General features: G+C 50.2%; 1 protein-coding gene across 1 annotated transcript; it reads right to left on the bottom strand.

The window, feature by feature from the left end:
• Positions 1–23341, bottom strand: BPIFB1 (BPI fold containing family B member 1). The gene is made up of 16 exons (XM_043479499.1): positions 23280–23341; positions 20819–20968; positions 18279–18411; positions 17488–17595; positions 16437–16586; positions 15594–15675; positions 11630–11693; positions 9662–9747; positions 8386–8565; positions 7399–7452; positions 6777–6935; positions 4186–4253; positions 3673–3718; positions 2716–2779; positions 1672–1748; positions 1–166 (listed from the first exon to the last, which is right to left on the bottom strand). Exons 2-16 carry the CDS (start codon positions 20931–20933, stop codon positions 134–136), a joined length of 1419 nt encoding a protein of 472 aa, XP_043335434.1. The 5' UTR covers positions 20934–20968; positions 23280–23341; the 3' UTR covers positions 1–133.
• Between the last annotated feature and the right edge of the window lie 702 nt (positions 23342–24043).

Here is a 24043-nt window from a genome sequence, read left to right as displayed (position 1 = left end):
CAGGATTCACAGTTTATTGATTGTAGGGAGGGGCAGACTACAGCGCTGGCCCCCACACTCGCACTGAGACACAGTCTTCCCTGGAGGCCACAGTGCAAGTCTTCACTGGGAGAGAGGAAAGTGGGCTGAGGTTCTAAGAGGAGGCTGGGGTGACCACAAGGGCTTCCTGGAATTGGAGGAGAAAAGTCAAAAAAGTTTTAAAAAATTATTTATTTTATTTATTTGACTGCAGCAGGTCTTAGTTGTGGCCTGTGGGATCTAGTTCCCTGACCAGGGATTGAACCTGTGCCCCCTGCATTGGGAGCACGGAGTCTTAGCCACTGAATAACCAGGGAAGTCCCCTTGAAACATTTTTTAATATTCTTCCCTGTTGTGGCTTATGGTGGTTTGTCCTCCACCAGGTGACCGCTAACATTGGGAGTCAGGACCCTGAACTCATAAAGGCTTCTTGGAAAGGTCAGAGTGGGAGGGTCTGTGTGTGACCAGTGACACTATGCAGGGGTCTGGGACATGGATGAAGTATCCGGGTGCACAGCCTGGGATTATATAGGGCAAGTGTCTCCACCCCAGCAGATCACCAAATCTCTCAAGAAGTTTCATCAAGTGTAGATTCTGACTGTGTCCATTGGATCCTAGGCAGCTAACATTTTTAACAACACTCTGATTTTTTGGGGGAAACTAAGTGTGATACGAGGAATGGAACCTATTATATTCTCCCCAAAATTTCTATTATGATAATTTTCAAATATGTAGCAAAGTTGAAAAAATTTTATGGTGAATATTTGTATACTCATCACCTAGGTTCTACCATTAACTTTTTTCAGACCGTACTTTTTATCTCAGATCTACCCATTTATTCATTCCTTTGACTAGATTTTAAAACATAGGACTATAAACAGGGTATCAGTGTGCTGCTAGTCCAAAACAAAGGAACAGAGCAAAACAGGAAATTTGGAGAAAACATAAAAAAAAAAAGAGTGAAATGATACCTTTCCAACCCAAACTGCCAATGATGAATTATGGTTTGCAAATTGATTTTAAAAAAAAGAAGAGAAAGTTGCTAAATGCCCCCTAATAAGAGATACATGAAATACACTAAGCTCTAGTCACCCAGTTATATGGACACGAGTTGTCCCTCCAACATGAATTAAGTGCAGCATGTGTCTTAGATAAACTGCTTATGTGATGATTGAATCATTTTATGTAATAGTTCACTAGTGCATGACCTGTGTATTCAGACATCCCTGGCTAGAAATAGGCAGAGCTGGATTTGAACCAGTTCTTTGGTCCCTGAATCTAGACTTAGCCTCTTTTGTTATCATGCACAGCATGTGATCATAATTCTCCATCAAAGCCAGCTGAAGTATGGACAGATTTTGAGGGTGGGCAGCTGAAAATGAGTCAAATGTCAACATGTCTTTGGAGCCAGTTAACAAAGCCTCTGAATGACAGGTAGGATGGAAAAGGCTGGAGGCACATGACCCCAGACTAGGACAGTCACCCTCTTCCACTTACAGACTAGGACACAGGGCCCTGAGAGGAGACGGGACTTGCCCAACGTCCCCCATAAGTGACCAGAGGAGCTAGGATTGAAAGCAGCCCCTATCTCCCATCCCAGGGCTCTCCCTCTGACTGTGTCCTCCCTGAGGGAGGGTGTTTAACTCCACTCACCTTGGTCAGAGACAACGAAAACGACTTAAATCCCAAGTCTTTCACCATTGACACTGGGATCCCAGATCTTAATTTGCCTGAAATCACAAATGTGGTCAGAGACTTGTGAGCTGGTGGTGGGGTTGGGCAGCTGTCGGTGGGCTCACAGTTCCTGCACCTGGTACGCCTGATTCCGACTTCTGCCTCTGCTTCCTGTCCTCTGGCCCTGGCATCCACCCTCCCTCATCTCCCCATTCTTTGCCTCCAGCCCCAGCTTCTGGCTGCTACAAAGGGCACCCTCACATCCTCTCACCCTCCTGCTCAAGAACCATCAGGGGCTCCCATCATCTACAGCAGAGGGGCTTATACTTTGAGATTTTTCACTCTAATAAAACAAAAACATGAAAAAAACAGGGTGGACATAGGTTACCAGTTCACCCACCCCCATGACCTGAGGTTCAATAAGAATAATTCCCCCTTTTCTCTTGGCTTCCTTCACTAGTGACAGAAATAGCAATGCCAGCTATAGCCAACAACAGCAAGAACTGTTGGGCACTGGCTGTGTCAGGCGCCCCCTCTCTTCTCTGTAAAAACATCTTTTTTATGCCTCTGAGGAAGGTGTTGCTATTTCCCCACTTTACAGATGGAGAAACTGAGGCTGAGGATGATAAGGTAGTTTGTTCAAGGCCAGGCAGCCAGCAGAAAAAGAATCAGCACCAGAGCCCAGGTGTATCAGAAGTCCATTGAGCATGCTCTGGTTGTCTGTTTCCACTTCTGTCTCTCTCCTGCTGTTAGCCCGTGAGCCTGGGGCATTGCCTGCACCCTCTGTGGATGCCTAAGTTCTGGCATGAGTGAGCAAACTGGGCTGGGGTGTTGGAGATGGGAGAGCTCGTTTCCAGCTGGATGACCCGGAAGGCTTCCTGGAGGAGGCGGAATTCAAACAAGGCTCTGAGGATAGGTGGAAAATAAGTGAAAGGGGCCCCACATGGAGACACAGGCAGGAGAGGTAAAGTGCCTGCCCTCGATGTCCTGGGGAGCAGGGAATCAGACAGCAAAGGAACGCACCATTCTCGTTTGGCAGCAGGATGGAGGTGAGGATCTCGGTGGTGATGTTGTTCAGAAGTTTAGGCTGTGAAAGAGAAATGGCTTCATCACCCTGGCTGAGAATCTGAAGTCTTCTCAGCCATTCCTTAGATGGGCACGGCCCTGCCCCGTGGTGAGGGCAGCAGGTGAAGATGCTGAATCTCAGGTTCCCTGCTGGTCAGAGCTGCAAGGGCTCAAGGGTCAGACTTGCTGTGGGGGGAACAAACCAACTGGCCCTAGATCAGGCAGATGGGGAGACTGGGGTACATTCTGGGATGCATATCAGGCCCCCAGTCTCTAGGGATCCACTGCTCTGTTCCAACGGAATTCTCCAAAGGAATTTCATCCTGTTTCCTGAGTTTTTGACTTCTCAAAGGAAGAATTTTCTTGTGGATTTTCATCTCGATTTTCATGTGGAAACCACCCCATTAAAAATATTTTAAAAAGAATTAAGAGGCAAAACAAAAGGGTGGAAAAATATGCCTCCCCCACCCAAACAAAGAAACAAATATCCCTCCATGGCAGAAGAGAGGATTCAGCCAATTTGAGATCTCTGATTCATTTTGACTCTTGAGGGAAACAGGATTCAGGGAGAGGGGCTGCCCGGGGTCACTGAGATGAGTCTATATGAGCAAAATGTGTTATAAAATAGATTTGCTTTCTAATTTATGGTCAAAACTTTACAGAAGGTAAGTCTGTGTGTATCTGTGTGTTTGCAAATGTGTAGACTCTCAGCTGTATCTGGCATACAGTAGGTGCTCAGTAAACACCTGAGCCAGGAAGTTGGACTTTGTGGCTAAGATCGGGGAGGCTGGCCCGCTCACCATGGAGCTGCCCATGGGGACTTTGTTCAAAGCCATTCCTAGGCAATGTCTCCTTTTGAGATGGATCATCCTGGGCAATCTCTTGCATCCCCAGGGAAAATCTGTTCATACTCACTTTGAACACGCCAATGTCTGAGTTCATCAGGTGGATCCGATCAGCTCTGCAAGAGAAGATGCCCATGAGGCTGGTCCCTTGGAGTCGCATCCATTTATCCATCCATCCATTCATTCAACAACTATTTACTGAGCACCTACTATGCACCAGACACGGCGCAGGCTCTGGATACAGCAGGGACCCACATAAAACCCTTGCTTCATGAGCTTACATTGTAATGCCCTCATACACTGGAATGAGCTTACATTGTAATGTGTGCGGGAAGTGGGGGAGATAGCAAACATATAGTTGCCAAAAAAGCGGGCAGAAAGATCACCCCCAGGAGTGAAGACCATGGTGAATGGAGGAGGCCATCCAGGCAAGGCGGCCTTTCACTTTCTGCCCATCCCCAAGCAGCCTTCACTCAACACTCACACCCCAGAGGTTTAAGATACTGGGTGTTTAAAGAAAGCAGTGGTCACCTGGCAGACTCATTTCCATCTCCAGAACCTTCTCAGTGATTTTTATATTTACCTGATTTCATTAAAGCTGAGCACGAGTAGATTATTTTCGGTGTGAAACTGAAGGTCCGAGGAGGCTTCCTGCAACAAGAGAAACCCAGGACCCATTTATTTAGAGGATTTTTGTCAGGGGTTGGGTGTGGGGCTCTGCATGGAAGCTCTGGAGTCAAGCTGACATGGTCTGAATCTCAGCTGTTGGCTGTGACCTTGGGAAAGGGTCTGACCTCTGTGGGCCTCAGATTCCTTCTCTATGGGTACAGGGCTGGTACCTGTACCCATGCCCCAATGAAAAGGTTGCACATAGGATTGCTGATGATGACAATGATGACAGTAGCCAATATCCACGGGAGCCCTCCTTGTGTGTCAGATGGTGTTTTATGAGCTTTATCTGATTATCTCCTTTGATCCTCATGACTCTGTGAAATAAGTCCTATTATTATCCCATTGTAGAGGTGTGTAAACTGAGGGACAGGCAGGATGGTGACTGTTAACCGGTTATTATTATTGCAAAAGTCAGAAGCTAAGCCAGCCTCAAACACAGGTAGATATATCCAGCATCTTGACCCTTAGACTCAGGTAAGCTGAGTACTAGGCTCCAGGGCAGCTGCACCCAGAGAACAGACTTCTCTGGCAGGCCTGGACTTGGAGGCCTTTTCTTAATTTTTAATTCTTTTTAGGCTATTCCAGGTGGAATGCTTTTGAACTGTGGTGCTTGTGAAGATCTTGGGAGTCCCTTGGACAGCAAGGAGATCAAGCTAGTCAATCCTAAAGAAAATCAACCCTGAATATTCATTGGAAGGGCTGATTCTGAAGCTGAAGTTCCAACACTTTGGCCACATGATGTGAAGAGCCGACTCACTGGAAAAGGCCCTGACACTGGGAAAGATTGAGGGCAGGAGGAGAAGGAAGTGGCAGAGGATGAGATGGTTGGATGGCACTATTGACTCAATGGACACGAGTTTGAACAAACTCCAGGAGGTAGTGAAGGATAGGGAAGCCTGGCATGCTGTAGTCCATGGGGTGGCAAAGAGTCGGACACGACTGAGCGACTGAACAACATGTGGGTCTTAGTTCCCTGACCAAGGATGGTGGCCTTTGAAAAGTGCCTGCTATTGGCCACGGAGGGCACGTCCCCAGGGAGTGAGGCTGGCTGGGGTCGGTCCCTTCTCCCTGCTTGTCGGGGGATCAGGGGATCCCCGCACCCCCATGGGAAGCCAGGGCTCCATGCACCCTGTAGTTGTGTGAGTGGTGCCCAATGACAAGGCGCATGGACAGCTTGCCCAGGGCCTGCAGCTACCCTCCTGGAAGGAGAGGGTAACTTTGGCCTCTGACAACCAGGTGCTGTCCAGACTCCTTGGCTTGGCATGGAAGGCCTTGCTTATCCAGGACCCAACCTTGGATCTTGCCTTGTCTCTTCCTTCTCCTTGTCCTATGTAGGATGCAGTTGGTGCCCTACTCAGATCCCCCTTTTTTGGGTGGGGCGCCCTTTCCTCAGCTGCTGAGTGTCACTGATGCCAACAGTTCCCCGCCATTCCCTGTTCTGAGGACCTGCCTTTGCTGGATCGACCTTGCTGGGAGGTTGTGTTCTTCCTACTTTGGGGGCATTTAGTGACCAGTAACTGACAGACAAGGGCGTACAAGAGGCCGAGCTGCTTGTTTCAGCCTGGGCTCAACCCCGTGGTGTCACCATGCTCCAGAGCTCACTGTGGGATGAAGCAGAAGCCAGCTTCCAGCTGAGGCTACATCCTTGCTTGGTCCTTCTCCTGGGAGCTCTCCCCCAGTGCAGCACTTTTCTAAGGGTCTTTGTCTTGGGCCTGTTTCTAGGCACCCTACCTAAGATATCTTCTACTGGGCCTGTCCTTTGATGAGCCCACCCCAAGATCTTTATCCACAGGGCCCTTCTAAATGGAAGCTCTGAGATCTGACCTGCCTTGGTTACTGGGAAAAGCAATTCAGAACTTACTTGGAGATGATTTACTTCTGTTCATCCTTTGGAAGAGGAAGAGGAATTATCCCCTTTCCCTCTAGGCCTGTGGTTTAGATAGAGCCAACCCCAATCTCCCAGTGTGGGGTGTGTGTGTGTGTCTGTGTGTGTGTGTGTGTGTGCGCGCGCGCCAGGCTGATGGGTTATAAGCCTGGGGTGTGTGTGTGTGTGTGTGTGTGTGTGTGCACGCGCGCGCCAAGCTGATGGGTTATAAGCCTGATGTGGCTTAGGGGCACTTCCAAGAAGGGACAAACTGCCTGAGGATGAAGGCAGCACAGAGGAAAACAAGGCTGCCAGATGAGAAGAGAGAAGAATGAAGATGACATTGTTTGAACACCTGATGCAGCTATTCTGGAAACCAACACTGACCTGGACTTTTCAGGTATATGAGCTACTGCAATTCCTTTTGTGCATGTGAATTAAATGTCTGCCCAAAGATTCTGACTAATTAAGAGTTGTGCCCCCAAAGTCCCTGATTCTTGGTTCAAAATTCCCTTCCCCTAGCTCCGTGAGGTAACAAGAGTGGTGGAAAGGTTTAGCAAAGCAAGAGGGGGTGAACAAGAACAGCGAACAGGGGGCTTCCCTAGGTTGCTGCCAACGTCTCAGACAACTGAACTCACGATGCCCAGGGTGAAGAGGGGGCGGCTGTCTTTATCGTTGGCGAATATTTCCAGCACGATCAGTTGGGCCACCTTGGCATTGCCCTGGTCCAGAATGAGCACTGGGGCCGTCTGACTCAGGATCTTCACGATCTGTGTGGGCCCCAGCTGCTTTGCTGCCTGGAAGGACATCAGACCCATATGAGGCCCCCCAAGTGCCTGCCCATAGGCCACGAGCCCCATGTGGTCCCATGAGACCTGGCCGCTGCCCACCTTCCTGGCCTCCCCCATTCCTCTCTGAGCTTCCTCAGATCCTAGAATAAATTGTTGTTCTGCCCATCTCACAGTCTTTGGTTTGGCTTCTCCCTCCGTCTGGAAAATGTTTTCCTTCAGGGAAGCCCTCCCTCATCTCCCAGGCTGGTTCAGATACCCTGGCAGTTCTCCTGTAACCCCTAGAATCTATCTGTCCTTTGTCATCACTAACTGTCCCGTTAGATTGAAATCTCCACAAGGACAGGGAGCAGTGTGTTACTGTCACCAGCGCTGGGGGGACAGAGTGGTCCCACACCTCTCTCCCTCCCCAGAGGCCAGAGGACAGACCACAGCAAACACCCTCCAGGCTGCAGATGGCAAATGGACCAACCGTTTCGTCGATCACCTTGATGCTTGACCTCAGCTGGCGGGCTACCTCAGGAAGCTGAGGAAGAGAGGAGGTCAGAGCTGGTCAGCTGGTGGGGAGAGGGGAGACACACCTCTAGCAGTCCTGCTGCCAGGATCCCCCAAACCCCAGAGAAGCTGGGAGAGTCTGGTGGCCCAGTGCACGTGTCTGCTCCTGGTGGGAAACAGCCTCTATGTCAGTGGCTGTGGGGAATGAAGTCCCAGCCAGCCTGGACGTTCTGTGGATTGGTGGTGCCTTCGGGCAGCTTCCTGTTCTCAGAGGACACAGAGAAGTGACCCAATTCTTACCAGAGTCGTGAATGTGGTTGCTGGTGACCACGCCCCTTTCCCTGTCATTCCAGCCCCTCGCCCTGACTTCTAATCCCCAAGAGCTTGGTGATCTGTCAGCTGACTTAAAGTCCTGCCCTGCTCCCATATCTTTGGGCCAACCCTGTCCCCTTCTGGGCCCCATCAGTCACCTGGAGGAGACGGCACACCCCAGTGGACTGGTGGTGGTTTTCTCTTGTGCTGGGTTAATAAGGATTCAGAGGCTGTGACAGAATCCAGGCTCAACAGGCAGGAGGGCCCTGGGAGATGAGCGATGTCTGCCGTGGGCCCTGCAGTGGACGGCAGCAGTGCATCGCCATCCCTGGGCCAGTCAATATCTAAGATGCCCTTTGGACAGGACTGTTATCTGATAGAGGAAGCAGGTGTTTCAGGTTCCAGGAAGGCAGAACTAGGACTGGCGCTGGATGTTACAGGAGGTTTTCAGCTTTCTAGTTATATATATGTCAGAGGCAGGCTCTGTTCAAGGAAGGAGTGAGCTGTCCATTGCTGGTAGTATGTAAATCAATCCTGAAAGGAGGTTCCTGCTTGGGGGGGGGCGGGGGCAGTCCTTACACCCTCTTTGATTCAGGAAATCCCCATGATGCAGCAGGGTTGGCTTCAGGCTCTGTTCCATGCTGAGACTTACCACATAGTCCAACTGGACTGTGAGTTTTCCTGAATGGAGCAAGGCAGCTATGATAGTGACCACCACGTCCCTCCTCACGGTGAGCCTGAAAGGGGTCTGGTTCAGGGTGGGCAGATTCAGGGAATCCCCAGCAACACTGAACAGCTTAGTCACCTTTCCTTCCGAGTTGAACAACCTGGCCTGCAGAGACACAGAGCAGAGAGAATTTAAGCTCCACAGTGTATCTAGTAATAACCTGGAAGGAAATGACACCCTCCAGCCTGTTTTTCTTTTTGCAGTTGCCTCCAGGAAGCTTAGCCTGGCAGTCAGGGTCTTGCTGTTGTAGATGAAAAGCTGTCTCAGCTACTTAGCAACACCTACCCCATCTACACCCCTCAAGTAATCTCCGGTTTTTAAAAAATCTAGATGTCAGTAGAGAAAACCTGCATTTAGCCAAAAAGGCCTGTGGTCAAATCTCAGTTCCACTTGTAACTGCACTTGTGAAAGAAAAAAAAAAAAAATCTAGATGTCTTGTTTGGTACTTAGGTTTCAACTTCTCAGACACCCCAGAAACCCTTTAGATGAAGAGAAAATCCAAGACTGCAGCAGAATGGGTGGAAATGTTTGATGCTGCAGTTTTCCAGGGGTCCATGAAAACGGGTCTGAGTTTCATGCTGTCTTGCTTGGCCTGGTCCCAGAGGGTGTCCAGACCCTGTGTGGTGGGTGGCTCCATATTTTAGAAAGAACTGATGGTTACTGGGCGCCTCCTGCCTGCCAGGCCCCGTGTGGTATTGTTTCCTCCTCTCCTTAATGACTGTGTTCTTACATTTTACAAATGAGGAATTTGAGGATCAGAGAGGTGAAGAAACTTATCCCAAATCACACAGCCAGAGAGTTTTGGAGCTGGAAGAGAAATTTAGATCTGTGTGATCCTCCATGATGTGTCTGGGCTCCTGTTCAGAATCACCAGATATTTGAGGATTGTCAGGGGTTTGCCTGAGAGAAAGACCAAGAGTCCTTCACAATCTGGCCCCTGACGGTGGAAATCAAGGTTGGAGGAGACTGGGTCATTGAGGTTGATATTCTGTGTGTGGCCCGTACATTCCAGTTGCTGACTGTTCTTTGCCAGAATGGTTTATGGGGGACGTGGTCAGCCTGTTGAAACTTTTCTAAGTCTGCCTGTATGTACTGTGACCCATGTTTTCTCACCTGAAGCAGACCAATGGTCTCTGACTCCTGGTGGTCAGAGAAGGGAAGGAATGTCCCCACTTTCCCCTGGAGGTCCCATGACACTCACCCCCAGGATGAGGTGGACAACACTGTGGTCGATGACAGGAGAAATAAAATCAAGCTTCAGGTGCTCAGAGTTGAGAGACATGGGCACTGCTCAGGGAGAAGAAAATTCTGTGAGGGTGGAGGGCAGTACTGGATGGCTTGGTGGGAAGTTGCTTTTGGCTGAAGCACCATTTTTGCACAGGGAAGGGGGGAGTGTAGGGGTAGGAGCAGGAGTCATGATGATGCTGATAAGGACAATGATAAAAACGATGAGATACTGGCTGACATTTATCAAGCACCCGGTAATGCGTTAAACTGTATACATGTTAGCTCATGGAATCCCACAAAACCTTAGGTCCTGCTCTTACCCTCATTTCACAGATAGAGAAACCAAGGCTCAGAAAAGTGACATGACTTGCTCAAGGGTATACTGTAAAAGGATCTGAACTCAGCTGGGCCTATGTCAACATTTTGGTTTGAAACAAAGCTGACCTATTGTTTATATCTCTCCACCTTCCCACCTTCCCTACCAGTCGGATCTGTGGCCGCCCCCACCCCCACCCCCACCGCCCCCCCAGGGTCTGGATGGATCTGTCTTGTCCGTTGCGTCCTCCTTGGGATTCCCCACTTGGCCACCAGGTGGCAATGGCGTCTCATCTGCCCTGGCTGTTGGGTGGAGACCAGGGCGGGATGTGGGAAGTTCGTTCCTTGGTCTGCCTGCTTCTGGGAGAGCCTGTGGAGCCCGGGGAGCCTGGGGAACCCTCCCGCTCTGCCCCTAGGGAACAGAGGAGCTGGATAGACTTGGGGTTCTTGCCCTAGTAGCTTCGCCTAGCCTCTTCCCGCCTTTGAACCTCAGTTTCCTCATCTTAAAATGGAGAAAGTGAAAGTCACTCAGTCCTGCCTGACTCTTTGCAACCCCATGGACTATATAGTCCCTGGAATTCTCCAGGCCAAAAATGGGGAGGCAGTAGTACACTTGCCCTGTAGATTGTACAGGGCTGATACCTAGTAAAGTTAGCTCAGATCTGAATAAACCAGACTTGAAACTTACAGAATTGAGTTATCACTAATTCCTCCTGTGAACTGGGACAAATGATTTCATTTCTGAGCCTCAGTTTCCTTATCTGTTAAGTAGGATAATGATTGCTACCTCATGGAGTTGTCTGAAGGGTCAGTGAAGCAGTGTAAATAAAATACTCAGCCCAAGGACTTGGCCCAAAGTAGGTGCTCAATACATGATGAAAACCTATTGATTCCATTCTCCTCTTCCCAGTCCTCTCTGGTGGCTCTTTGAATGAGCCTCTTCAGATCCCCAAAGAGTAGATGGTAGAGTTTTCTTCTCCCCACCAATCCCCTCTCTGAGGGGCCCAAGAATTCAGACTTTCACTGTGAAGGGTCTGAGGATACAATTTGTTTCTTCCCTTGATCTCTCTTCTCTGATAGTCCACAGTAGTCTCTGTGTCATCCTTCCATCCATCCATACAACTATCCATCCATCCAGCCATCCAGCCATCCAACCATCCAACCATCCATCTATCCATCCATCCAACCATCCAACCATCCATCTCTCCATCCATCCAGCACACATCTGTTGCACCTCTCTGTGCCAGGCAGAGCACCTGCCAGGTACCAGGCACTCTCCCACAAAATTTGAATCCTCACTAACAATCCTAGAGGTAGGGATGTATAAGCCTGCTTTTTCAAAGCCATGGAACAAATCAGTGGCAGAACTGGAATTTGATCTTGGGTTTATCTGGGGCACCCACTGGCTGACATAGAAACTTGCATGTACTATGTACTCAGGAAATCACAGCTGTGGTGATTTCCTGTCTGTTCATCCTGGACAGAGATCAGATGATGCTTGTCCCTTTTGCTACCGGGCTGAGTTGCTGCTCAGGCCTGACCAGGGGAGGCTTGCCTTGGGCAGAGACAGTGCTTGGAGGTCAGCGCAGCAGTCAAGGAAAAAGGAGAGAGAGAGTGGTGCACCTACCCTTCGTCAGGTTCAGGAGTTCCCCACGCATGTTCTCAAAGGCCGCCTTGAGCACAGGACACAGCTGCAACAGCACACATGAGGGCCTCCATCAGCCAGGGTCAGCACACAGCCCCAGTGACCCGTGCCTGGGCTGAGTCCCGCCCCTGTACCCACGGCCAGCCAAATTTTCACCCATGTGCTTGAGGACTCAGTGGTGCGTCTACTCCCCCAACCATCACCGCTGCTCAGAGATCACCACAGCTTCTGGTGTCACCTGGGATCTTTGCAATGATTTGTTGCTTGCTTTGTGTCCACGTGTGTCTGACCTGCCAGCTGTCCTCCCTATGAGACTCATTATATTCACAAGAGCCCACGTTTCCCATAAGAGGGAAATGCAGAATGCGTTCCTTCATTCACTTCTTCAGTCAAATTCCAGCAGTTCTCAGTAGAGGTGATGTTGTCTCCCAAGAGACATTTGGAAATTTCTGAAGACATTTTTAGTCGTCGCAGTTTACTGGGTAGTGTTACTAGAATCTAGTGGGTGGAGGCCAAGGATGATACTAAACATCCTGCAGTACATGGGACAACCCCCGCAACGAAGAATTATGGGGACCAAATGTCACAGTGACAACCCCAGCCTCAGCTGTTCTGCTTGGGAAGAAAGTTAAACATTCAACTCACTTGATCCTGGGGCCCAAAGGCCTTGCTCCCTTGTCCTAAGCAGCCTATTTTCCAGGGCAGTGCTCTGAGACTCTGCCATTTTGTCTTAGGTTAAAATTCCCCAGTGAAGAACCTTCTGGTTGACCACCTATTGCTACTTTTGAGAAATGACTCCTCACTTTGATAAATGTTAAGTTTTCCTATGAAAAGCCAGTTCCCTTCTCCAGCTGCTTTGCCAACCCTGAACCCAGGGAGGATGGAGGAGTTGGGCTCAGGGACTCCCAACATATTCTGCCTGTTCCTCGTGGGAAGGGTGCCCCTGGCCCCCTCTGCACCCCCTCCCATAAATCCCCTCCCTTTAGCTCCACCCCTGGGTCTCAACCATGGTGACATGCTAAAATCCTCCTCTGGGGGAGCTAGAATCCTCTGAGATACCAGGGCCCCACCAGACCAATTAAATCTCTGAGGTCGAGCCTTGATATCTGTGTTTTTAAAAAGCCCTCCCAGGAAGTTCTGACGGGCAGCTGGCATTGGGACCCACAATTAAAGGGGCTTTAGCATTTTCTAGATGGGCTCCTGCCAGATTTAAACATGCTGCCCCCTTTCCTTTCATGCCTCTTGAAATATTCATAGGGGGTAGTTTCAAATCCAGTGATTCATGGTGGGAAATCATGATGATTGATGGAAGGCCAGTTTTCTCAAATTGTTCACTGGATTTGGCTTTTCACCCTTAAAAGCAGATATTTTCCCAAATTGTTTTCTCAGTTTTTCAAATTGCTTGCTGTATTCGGCTTTTCACTCTTAAAAACAGGCTATTATGCAAAGAACATTTTATAATCCCAGGTTCTTGCTATCTTTTCTAGTGGAAGATATATTTTTAGCTAATAAAGTATAATGCCAGTTAAAATGTGATTTTGCCAGAGGCTGGGAAAAAAATTTCCAGCTGAGCCCTACTTTAAGAAACTGTCACCTTTGGGAATGCAAACTAGTACAGCTGCTATGGAAAACAGTGTGGAGATTTCTTAAAAAACTGGAAATAGAACTGCCATATGACCCAGCAATCCCACTTCTGGGCATACACACTGAGGAAACCAGATCTGAAAGAGACACGTGCACCCCAATGTTCATCGCAGCACTGTTTATAATAGCCAGGACATGGAAGCAACCTAGATGCCCATCAGCAGATGAATGGATAAGGAAGCTGTGGTACATATACACCATGGAATATTACTCAGCCGTTAAAAAGAATTCATTTGAATCAGTCCTAATGAGATGGATGAAACTGGAGCCCCTTATACAGAGTGAAGTAAGCCAGAAAGATAAAGAACATTACAGCATACTAACACATATATATGGAATTTAGAAAGATGGTAACGATAACCCTATATGCAAAACAGAAAAAGAGACACAGAAATACAGAACAGACTTTTGAACTCTGTGGGAGAATGTGAGGGTGGGATATTTCAAAAGAACAGCATGTATACTATCTATGGTGAAACAGATCACCAGCCCAGGTGGGATGCATGAGACAAGTGCTCGGGCCTGGTGCACTGGGAAGACCCAGAGGAATCGGGTGGAGAGGGAGGTGGGAGGGGGGATCCGGATGGGGAATACGTGTAAATCTATGGCTGATTCATATCAATGTATGACAAAACCCACTGAAATGTTGTGAAATAATTAGCCTCCAACTAATTAAAAAAAAAACATAAAAAAAAAAAAAGAAACTGTCACCTTTAAGTAGAAGAAAAATTTCTTAAAAAAAATCTCACGTATGTAAAGCTAAGTTTTACAAAATCATTCCTTTCAGAAGGCTCTCTGGAAAGGTTTTAGAAAGCATTGAATAGGACTTCCCTGGTGATACAGTGGATAAGACTCTGCTTGTCAATGCAGGAGACACAGGTTTGACCCCTGGTCTGGGAAAATTCCACATGCTGGAAGCATAGTAGCTTGTGCACCACAGCTATTGAGCCTGCACTCTAGAGCTTGTAAGCTGCAACTACTAGAGTCCATGTGCCTAGAGCCTGTGCTCTGCAACAAGAGAAGCCTCCACAAGAAGTCCATGAGCTGCAACTAGTGGCCCCCGCTCACTGCAACTAGAGAAAGCCTTCACACGGCAATGAAGACCCAGAGCAGCCAAAAAATAAAACAAACAAATAAAAATTTAAAGGATTAAATATGGTGTAGCTATTAAAATAGTTATGACTATCATACAGTGGTATAGGAAATAGATACCACTTAGAGGATATCAAATAATACTGATGCTGAGTGTAGCCACATAAAAATATGAGTGCAGATGGAGGGAGATTTGGAAAAAATATACAAAAGAAAAAATAGATGCTAAGTTAAGGTAGGAGGATTGTGGGTATTTTTCTCCCAAAGGTTTAGTTATTATATTGTGTTTTTCAGTCAAAAAAGTTTTATTATAAAAATAAATTAATTATCTGACAAGGTATTTTTAAACCCAGGAGACCCACTGTTGTGAACACATCTTGGAATTCACAGTGAAAATCAATGATCATAATGGCAGATAAATCCAACTTATTGAGTTTTAGCTAATCTGTGACATATAAGGGACATAAAAAGGGAGATGGACTCGTGTTCACTGACTCAGAAAATTAAACCCAACAAGACCTGCTGGGTAACAACCTCCTGACGACACAACCAGGGTAGTGTGGGACCCTGGTGTGCTAGAGCCAGCTTGGATCAATTTTTGAGAATCAAGTGCTAAATTTTCAGGAATTTCTGAGCTTGGTGCTAAACCTGACATTATAAAAATCAAGTTGTATACACTTACAATTAAGTAAGTTATGCTAAGAGCAAAGTCAACTCAAAACTCATTACCTCCTAATTATTCTGTTCTATTTTACCATTATCCATTGCTCTTGAGGTTATTTATGTCTATGACATCAGCATGGTGGAAACACCATCCAATAATGTGCAACTAAGCCTCTCTTCCTGACCCTGCTCAGATGTTTGTCCCGATTTCTCCTCAGTGAGTTCACACTAGTAGCTTGAAATTGGCAACAGAAGGGATGTTTACATCAGGGAAGTCAGGGAATGCTACAAATCAGGGCTCCCTTCCTCTAACCCCTCCTGAGTCGATTGTTAACAATTTATCAGCACATCACTGTTCGAGGTCCCTTGGCTGCCTTTTGGCAGTTTCATTACCTTGACCACAAGGATCCACTGCTGAAAGAATGACCCAAGCCCAGAAACATCCCACTCAAAGTAGACACAGATCCCTTAGCACCAGCCTGCAGTTCCACCTCTGACCCACAGAGGGGCAGGCTTCACAGACCAGAGAGACCCTGACTCTACTTACCTCGCTTTTCACCAGTTTGGGGAGGGCTGGCGTCAGAAGGCTTATGACCTTGTCGGCTAAGCAGTTGAGCAGGAAGGAGAGCCTTCGCGGGAGGAGAAGAGGAGAGAGGTGATGTGGGTCAGGGATGATCCCCTCTCCCCTGTGTTACAGAAGGCGAGACCAAGTCCAGCAAAGGAAGGAACTTGCCCAAGGCACAGGGCGTGTTAGGGACAGGGCTGGATGTGGCCCCTGAGCCTGGTGAAGGCGGTGGCAGATGGTTCTCAGGGACACGGGCTGGGCGTTGTCTTTAGGAACATTATCTGGACACTGGAATGAAGGCAGTGGGCATATCCCCCGTTCTCCTGCTAAGGAGGGATGGAGGGAAGCATCGTGTCTTTGAGCAGCTGTTGTGTGCCCTGCACTCAGCTGGGTACTTGAGGACACTGTCCGATCTCATCTTCTCACTATGGAGGTGAGGCACGGGGAGGTGACTTGTCCGGAATGTTGCCTGGACAGTAAATGCGAGAGTTGCATTATGCTCGCCTGACTCCATAGTTGAGACCCATGGCTGCACCCAAGCCTGCCAGTGGTGGTTTGGGGCCCAGAAAAGAGCCTCCTCTCCACTTTCAAATGTTTGTTCCAATTTCTGGCACAATGACTGAAATCCCATCATTATTGCTTCACCCTCGAGCTCTCTTTGGTGTCACAGATTTCCTGAAAGGAGCCCCAGACCAGGAATCAGGAGGGAAAAGTCCCTTTCTTTCTGAGGGCCTCAGTGTTCTCCATCTGTAAAATGGGTCCAGGGCACCACCTGGCTTCCCTCCCAGGTGTTCAAGGGGCCCGGTGAGAGGTGGCGGCACTCACTTGTGCACCAGGCTGATGCGCAGGCTCCCGTTGGTGTTGGAGCACTCGCTGAGGGCCAGGTGGGCGTGGTCCTTCTCGCTAGTCTCCACATGGATGATGGCTTGGGCCTCCACCTCCAAGTGCAGCTCCACCATGGTCTTGAAAAGGGGCCTGGGAGTGGAGGAGCCCCATGCTGTGAGCTCCAGCCCAGCCTGAGGTTGGATCAAGCTGCAGTTGCTGTCCACCTCTGTCTCCTGCTGTTTGCTCCTCTCTTCTCAGGCTCCATGCTGGGTCCTCCTCATCCCCTCATGTGTATACCGGCATCTCAGATTTAATGTGTATGTGAACAGAGGCGCCTGGCGGGCTACAGTCCATAGGCTCGCAAAGAGCTGGACATGACTGAGCAACTAATACACACAAACTGAACTACGGATCCTTCCCCAATCCTTCTCCTCTCTTGATCTTTCCTGCCTTGTTTGCTGGCCACTCCATACTGTCTTGACCCTTCAACCTCCCCACCACCCTAGCCCTACCCCGAGCCCTAATTGAATCCGTAAGCAAATCCTCTTGTGTCCTCCGAGACATATTTGGAATCCAGCTTCTTCTCACTACCTTCCTGCTCCTAAACCCTGGTCCACACTCTTATTTTCTCCTCCTGAATTATTACAGTGGCTTCTGGATAACCTCCCTGCCTCCACTCTTGCCCCCACACACAGCAGCCAGGAGGCTTCTTGAAGAATGTGAAATCACGTCACGTCCCTCCTCTGCTCAGAGCCCTGCACGACTCCTGTCTTCCTTGGTAAAACCAAGTCCTCACCTTGGCCCACAGGCCCTTTACGATCTGGCCCCAGCAGCCTGCCGGCCTGACCTCCCACCAGGCTGTCTCCTCCTACTCTCTCCTCCCCTCCCTCCTTAGGCTACTCTGTGAAGCAGGCATGCACTCTTGCCTGAGGGGCCTTTGCCCTTACTCTGCCCTCTGCTTGGAACTCTTTTCCTGCATGGAGGATGGGGGTGGGGAGAATGAGTGGAAGAAACTGTCCGGCTCGCAGTGCCCGACCCAGGGGACACTCACGTGTTGAATCCAGCCACTATTTCCAGGGGGGCCTTGACCATCAGCTGCCGGCTGTCGGCCAGGGGCTGCACCTGCAGCTGAGGGATGCTGGCTGAGGTGACTTTCAGCCTGGACATGACACGGGAGGGTTGAGTTTCATGCTTCGTATTCAAATGAGCATCATCCCCAGACTGGTCCCCATCTTAGCTGTCCCCCAAAGTGTCCAGGCGGCAGCTGGACCCAAGCCCTGTCCGGACTCCCCTTGGCATGGTCTTGCTCCCCTCCCCCTCCTCACTGTCTGTAACATTTCCATGGCTCCCCTCCTAACTCAGGAGATGAACCTGAGCTTCTGGGGCTGACCTGTAAGACCCTCTGTGCCCTGGCCCCTTTGACCTCTCCCCCTTGGCCTTGGGGTCTGAGCACCAGCCATTCTGACTCTCCCCCACCCTTTGCCTCCGCCCAGGCCAGTCTCTCTGCCCAAATGCCATTTCTTCTTGTCTCCTGGTGAGCATGGAGTCATTGGCTAACCTATCCCCACCACTGAGAAGCATCGCCTTTTCTCTTCACCTTCCCATCCCAGGCGATCTTCCTCTGGGGTCTTCCCTGTTAGGGTTCCTGGGTCCCTCTTATGGTTCTTGTTAACCCCTCTGGGAGCCTCTGAAGGAGAGGCTTTTTTTAATCCATCCTTCACGGTCAGGCACAGAGTTGACACCAACGGATGCTTGTTGACTGATCCCTTGAGCATGCAAAGCGTGTCCTGGGCAGAGGAGTGGGCAAAGAGCCAGCTCCCAGCTTAGTTCTGCTCCACTTACCAGAGGATTTGCTTCAGGATGGATTTCACCAGGTTGCCGGAAATGCCCCCGGACGACTCCTCCAGGGCACTGAGCAGCGGCAGCTTCTGCAGGGTGTCGGTAACATCGTGATTCTTCAGTTTCTGTGTCAGCACTGGAGACAGATCCCAGGGATTAGGGTCCAGCAGGAGGGGCAAGGAGAATGGCTCGGTGGGGGCTCCAGGCTGGGAGGGGACATCACTCAGGGCTACTTGGACTGGGACATAAGGTGAGGGTAGGGATGGCTTCATTCTGAGGATGATGGTCCAGATGGATTATTTTCACATGGAGACTGTGAGTGGGCATGGGTGGGACCATTCCCACCCTTGAACATTGCCAGCCTCCGCCAGGAGTGTTGGTCAGGACACCTGGAACAGAGACCTACATATCTCTCACTATCCACTGGCAAACACTCCCAGAGGCAGGGAGCTCCTAAGGCCTTGTTTGGGGCTGTTTCGCTGCTGAAACAAACTTGCTAATGATTCCCTGGCATCCACATCCCATGGGCCTGTTGCCCGAAGAGACCCAGGTGCTATGTAGAGAAAGGAAGAGCCAGGAGCCCTGGGTTCTGGTCCCTGCTGGACGTCTCCCCTGACGACTGGAGCCCATTTGTCTTGTGTGACGAGCAGGTCAGAGTGCTGGAGAGCTGATGCTGACAGCAGCATTGGAGAACAGCCCTCAGCCAATGAATGACTGGTGGGAATTGGTGTATAAAGACCCTGCCTCCCTCCCTCCACCGCTGGGCAGGATGATGGGTGTGTGTCCCCTGCTGTGTCCAAGCCAGCCTTGTTGTCTGCACTGTGACGATGGAGCTGGCCCCCACAAATAAGCCTCCTTTGCCAGCCAGCGCACTGTTCAGTACTGGCTGTCGAGGTTCTGGAGGGACATGGAGCAGGGACAAGAAGCTTGGCCCTGGCACGCTCCTCTGCCTAGCTCCAGTCGTGTCACCTCCCAGGACTTCGGGCTGGGAGTTGAGTGGATTTCCTCGGGCAGCCAGTGACCCCCAGCTCCCTCCTAGGTAGCTGCCAGAGACAGCTTCCCAGTGAATCAGTGGTAGTCCCTCCTGCAGAGAATTCCATTGGCTCCTTGGCAGGCAGTTCTCTGGCATCTGGCCTCAGCCTGTCAACCAAGGACCGACTCTGACCTGGGACAGTTCGGGGAATTTCCCCACCATTCTGGGGGGCTTCAACCTTCTCCCCCCGTGAGTTCTTGGGGAGGATTCTCCCCACCAGGTTTTTTCTGTACTTGGATTTGAGCTCCCTGCTGCATCCCAACCCCTAGGGGATTATTTGGCATTCTCTCTTTTTTCCTTCTTAGCTGGTTTCCCAGTGTTTCAGTTCTTGCCAATAATATCTGATACAAACCCATCTGTTGGGCTTACTGTGTGGTTTCTGCCTTCTGACTGGCCCTGACTAACGCAGTTGCCCAGTGGGACGGAGCCCCAGTTCCCAGTGATAACTGGCTTGCCTTTACCTGACTTGCTTCCCGGCTCCTACAGCTGTTGCCTGGGATCACCTCCAAAACCACCCCCTTGCACACAGCTCCTCGACTCAGACTCTGCTGCTGGGGAACCTAAATGGCTGCCCCTCTCCAAGCTCCTTCTGGCTGAAATTCCATGTGCTTGCAACTCAGTGTGGGCCCAGAGCATATGTGCCTCCCCCAGGAGTGCCTGGAGTTCTCAGCTCCCCTTCCATCCTAGGGGATCCATCCTCTCTAGTGGATATATATCTATCCTATATCCACAGGCTATAGTGCCTTTCAGCTGTGTAGGACCTGGCCCACGCACAGGCCACAGCCCAGGCCCACTGTACACAGAAGGTTGGTGTGTGCGCCAGTTGGACTGGTTTTGGTGTCACAGCTGGGTCGAGGATGCCGCTAAACAGCTAGAAGGCCCAGGACAGCATTTCCCCTATAACAAAGAGGTATTCAGTCCCCGAAGGCAGCAGTGCTGAGGCTGAGAAGTTCAGCTGTAGAGGTCATTAAGCGGTTGTCACTTTCTGTCTTATTGGATGATCCTGACAACCGGGGAGAGGCGAGGCCCTCTTGCAGAGGAGGAAGCCAAAGCTCAGGGCGCTGCCAGGGCCACAGAGCCGGAGCTTGATAAAGCTGAGCCTGGGGTGCAGGCAGCCAGACTCCCAGCTGAAGGTGCTTGCTTTGGAGACTAGTTGTGTACTAGGTCTAACCCAGAGGAGGGGCTCTGGCAACGGGGTGTAGGCAAGAGCAGCCGGAGAGGCATTTGCATCATTGCATGTGGTGGCCGCGTACTCCCTTGAGGGCTGTGGACCTCAGAGTAGTAGATTTTAGAATCATGGCATTTAAAAAAGGGATCTTGGAATCATAAATACTTGAGATCATAGACCCTCCCAACCTTTGTAACTCACCCCGTCAAATCTCACTCAAGACTTGCGATCCAAGCATGCTTTGTATACCCCTAGTGATGGGGAACTCCCTCCCTCCCTTGGAGGGCTGCTCCACCTGCCCCCTCGCCTTGTGGTGATAAGGGCTGGGCGGCTAAGACTTACTCTGCTTGATGACTTCTGCGCTGAGACTGAGAACCACAGGAGGGCTTAGGGTGGCTCCTACCAGCTTGGCTGCCAGCAAACCACAGAGGAAGGTGAAGGTCCACGAGTAGGCCATCTTCTTTGGGGTTGGCAGGTGGCACGTGGCAGAACCTGGGATGAGCACAGAGGGCTCCATTAGCTGAGCAGAGAAGGCCCAGGCCAGGCCTGCCAACCTGGTGACTTGGGGTCCTAGAGTCCAGGAGAGGCTGTTTAGTGAGATGGGTAAGAGAGTAGGCTCTGGAGCCTGACTGGGTCTCTGTGTCCTTTAACTTAACCTCTCTGTGCCTCAGTTTTCTCACCTGGAAAATAGGCCTCATGACTGCTACTTCATGGAGTCAAGATTAAATGAGATAATATCTAGAAAGCATTTAGCACCGTGCCTTTTGCATGGCAGGATTCCCAGGTGGTGCTAGTTGTAAAGAACCTGCCTGCCAGGGCAGGAGATGTAAGAGATTTGGGTTTGATCTCTGGGTTGGAAAGAAACCCTGGAGGAGAGTAGGGCAACCCGTTGCAGTATTCTTGTGTGGAGAATCCCATGGACAGAGGAGCCTACAGTCCATGGGGTCACAAAGACCTGAACACGACAGAAGAAACTTAGCATGCAAGCATGCTTTTGCAAGGTGAGCACTTGGTAAATATTAATTATTTTCTTACAGGACATCCACATTCAGTGCTCAGAACAAAACATTTCTGCTTCTGTTTTTTTTCCCCACCCATCACTGTGGCACTTAAAGCGCTCAACCTCAGCCAACTTCCCTCCCTGGGTTTCCCCTCTTGCTCTACGAAGTTCCAGTCATTCCAAGCTGCTTGAAGTTCCCAGAACAAACCCTGTTCTCTCCCGTCTGGTCTTCGCTCTGCTCTTCCTGCTTCCTGCAATGCTGTCCCCCTTCCTTATCTGCCTGCTGAACTGTTCATTCTTGAAAACTCCACTCATGTGTCCCTTTCTCTGTAGAGATTTTCCTCTCCTGTAACCTGAGAGCCTGGACCACACTTGGAGAAAGGTCGCCCTGGGGGCTAGTGTGTGCCCAGGATAGGAAGTGCAGGTTGGAAGATGAGCATTCAGGTAGGAGGCAAAGTGGTAGGAAAGCTGTTTGCTTAATTCACAGGGTCCCCCTGACCAGACTGTGAGCTCCAGGAGGACAGATTGGGTCTATCTGCTCCCCTCTGAGTCCTCAGGACCCAGCATAGCACACAATGCTTTAATAAGTGGTTGCTGAATGAATGAATGGCCCTGGGAGCCCTGGAAGAATGGGGGAGTATGAGTTTCTGAAACTGAGGAGGTCTGGGCCATGCGAATTGCTGTCGATTCACAGGACCCTCGTTCCTGAGTCTTGGATGCCTGAAGGAGGAAGAGAAGTGTTGTGGGTCTGGGAGTCAGACAGACCCGAGTGGTCGGGCTGCCTCTACAACTTGCCGTGTGTTCTCAAGCAAGTGGCTTGTCCTGTCTGTTTCCACATCTATAAAATAAGGGGTAATAATAATGATACTTACCTCGCAGCGTAGTTGGGAGGATTCAATGGGACCATCCCTTTGTGGCCTCATATGCCACAAGTGCCCAAAGAGGGTTAGATGTTATTCTGATAATGACAGTTATTGTCGCTAATACTGGGGTCAGAAGGAGCCACCTTGCAGTCAAAGCCAGAAGACAGAGGGGACGCCCTCCCTGCACCTGCTCTTTTGCCCAGGAAGCCCCCCATCCCCACTCCGTAGTCTTTTTGTTTCAAGTATCTTGACCCTGTTTTCTCTTCATTATTAACTCACACTGCTCTGTTCTATGATCAGAGGCTCTCAGGGGGGCAAGTGGATGGTAGCCTCCCCTCCTGTGGAAAATTGTCTTCTCTACAAATCCAAGACCGTATGCCCACCCACCACATTGCATCTCACCTCCTGGCTTTGCCTCTCTGACTGTGCTGTCCCATTTGCACGAGATAACCTTCTCTCTTCCTTTGTCCAGCCAATTTCTACTCAGCTTCTCCACCAATATATCACCTCTTTTAGGAAGCCTTCCCTGACTGTCCTCTACCACCATGTCCCTGGGTTCTCCTTGAGCATGGCATGTTGATCCATCCTGGGAGTATCTTGGGGTCCAGGATAGTCTGATAGTTTTGTCTTCAGAATCACCCCAGCCCAGGGCTGGCCATAGAGCAGCTGGTGTGCGTGGAGTGAGTTAATGTCATTGGGATGAGGTCAGGGAGAGATGGGGCCAGTCCAGTTCCCTCCTCATTGCTGTTTTGTCTCCTGGGTAAGAAAGCTGGACTCCTCTCTACCCCCAGCTCTGACCCTAACAGGGTCCTAGTGGATTGAGAGGGGCCTTACCCTGGGGTCAGGCCTCTCTCCTGCTCCTGACCTGACCCCAACAGGGGTCTCTAGGTCAGACCCTTCCTGGTGACATAGACCCTTCACCCCTTCCCTGCAGATTTACCTGGACACACGGATGCCTCGGCCTGCTGCTCTTCTCGCCTGGGCACTGGGTCTGGAAGCCCAGCCTTATATCCTGCACACCCTCTGCATTTGGATTGAGGTCTCCAAAGTAAATATTTGTGGCATCTGGTAAACCACAGACGTGCTGGGAGGCAGACTTGGGACTCCAGTTTCCTGAGGTTTGGAGAAACAAGGATCCGGCTGACGTGAGGGATGTGGGTGGGGCACTGGGGCATATGTCAGGGGAGCTGGACCAGACAGAGTGTGGCCTGTGTAAAGGGCTCCCTGCCTCCTGGGCAGCCACTTCTGTGAACAGGAGCAGTGATGAGAACAGATGCAGGGATGGGAACAGGGGCAGGGATGAGACCAGGGGCAGGGATGATGTATTAAGCACCGGCGACACAGAAGTTTCCACCCCAGGCTTCACATCAGCCCTATCAATGGAGTCTCATTCTCACCAGGGTCAGCATGGCTATCCTGACTTTGCCACAAAGGCACCAGCTTCACCAGCCAATAAATGGCAGAGCCACATTCAAACCAGAACTCTGACTTCAAAAGCTATCTAGGGATGTCCTGGTGGAGACAGGGGACCCTGGGGGAGACTGAGTAAGGGCTCTGGTTCCACCATTTCCATGCTGAGTGATGCAGAGCACATTCCCTAACCTCTCTGAGTCTCTATTTCTCATCTGTGAAATGGGAATAATGGCAGCACATGGGTCATACGTCCTGGCACAGAGCAAGTGCTCAATAAATGTGAGTACTTTT

The sequence above is a fragment of the Cervus canadensis genome, chromosome 10 (genome assembly GCF_019320065.1).
Source record: "Cervus canadensis isolate Bull #8, Minnesota chromosome 10, ASM1932006v1, whole genome shotgun sequence".
Taxonomy (NCBI): Eukaryota; Metazoa; Chordata; class Mammalia; order Artiodactyla; family Cervidae; genus Cervus; species Cervus canadensis.
Note: the sequence above shows the minus strand (reverse complement) of the source record. Positions and strands in the feature narration are given on the sequence as shown.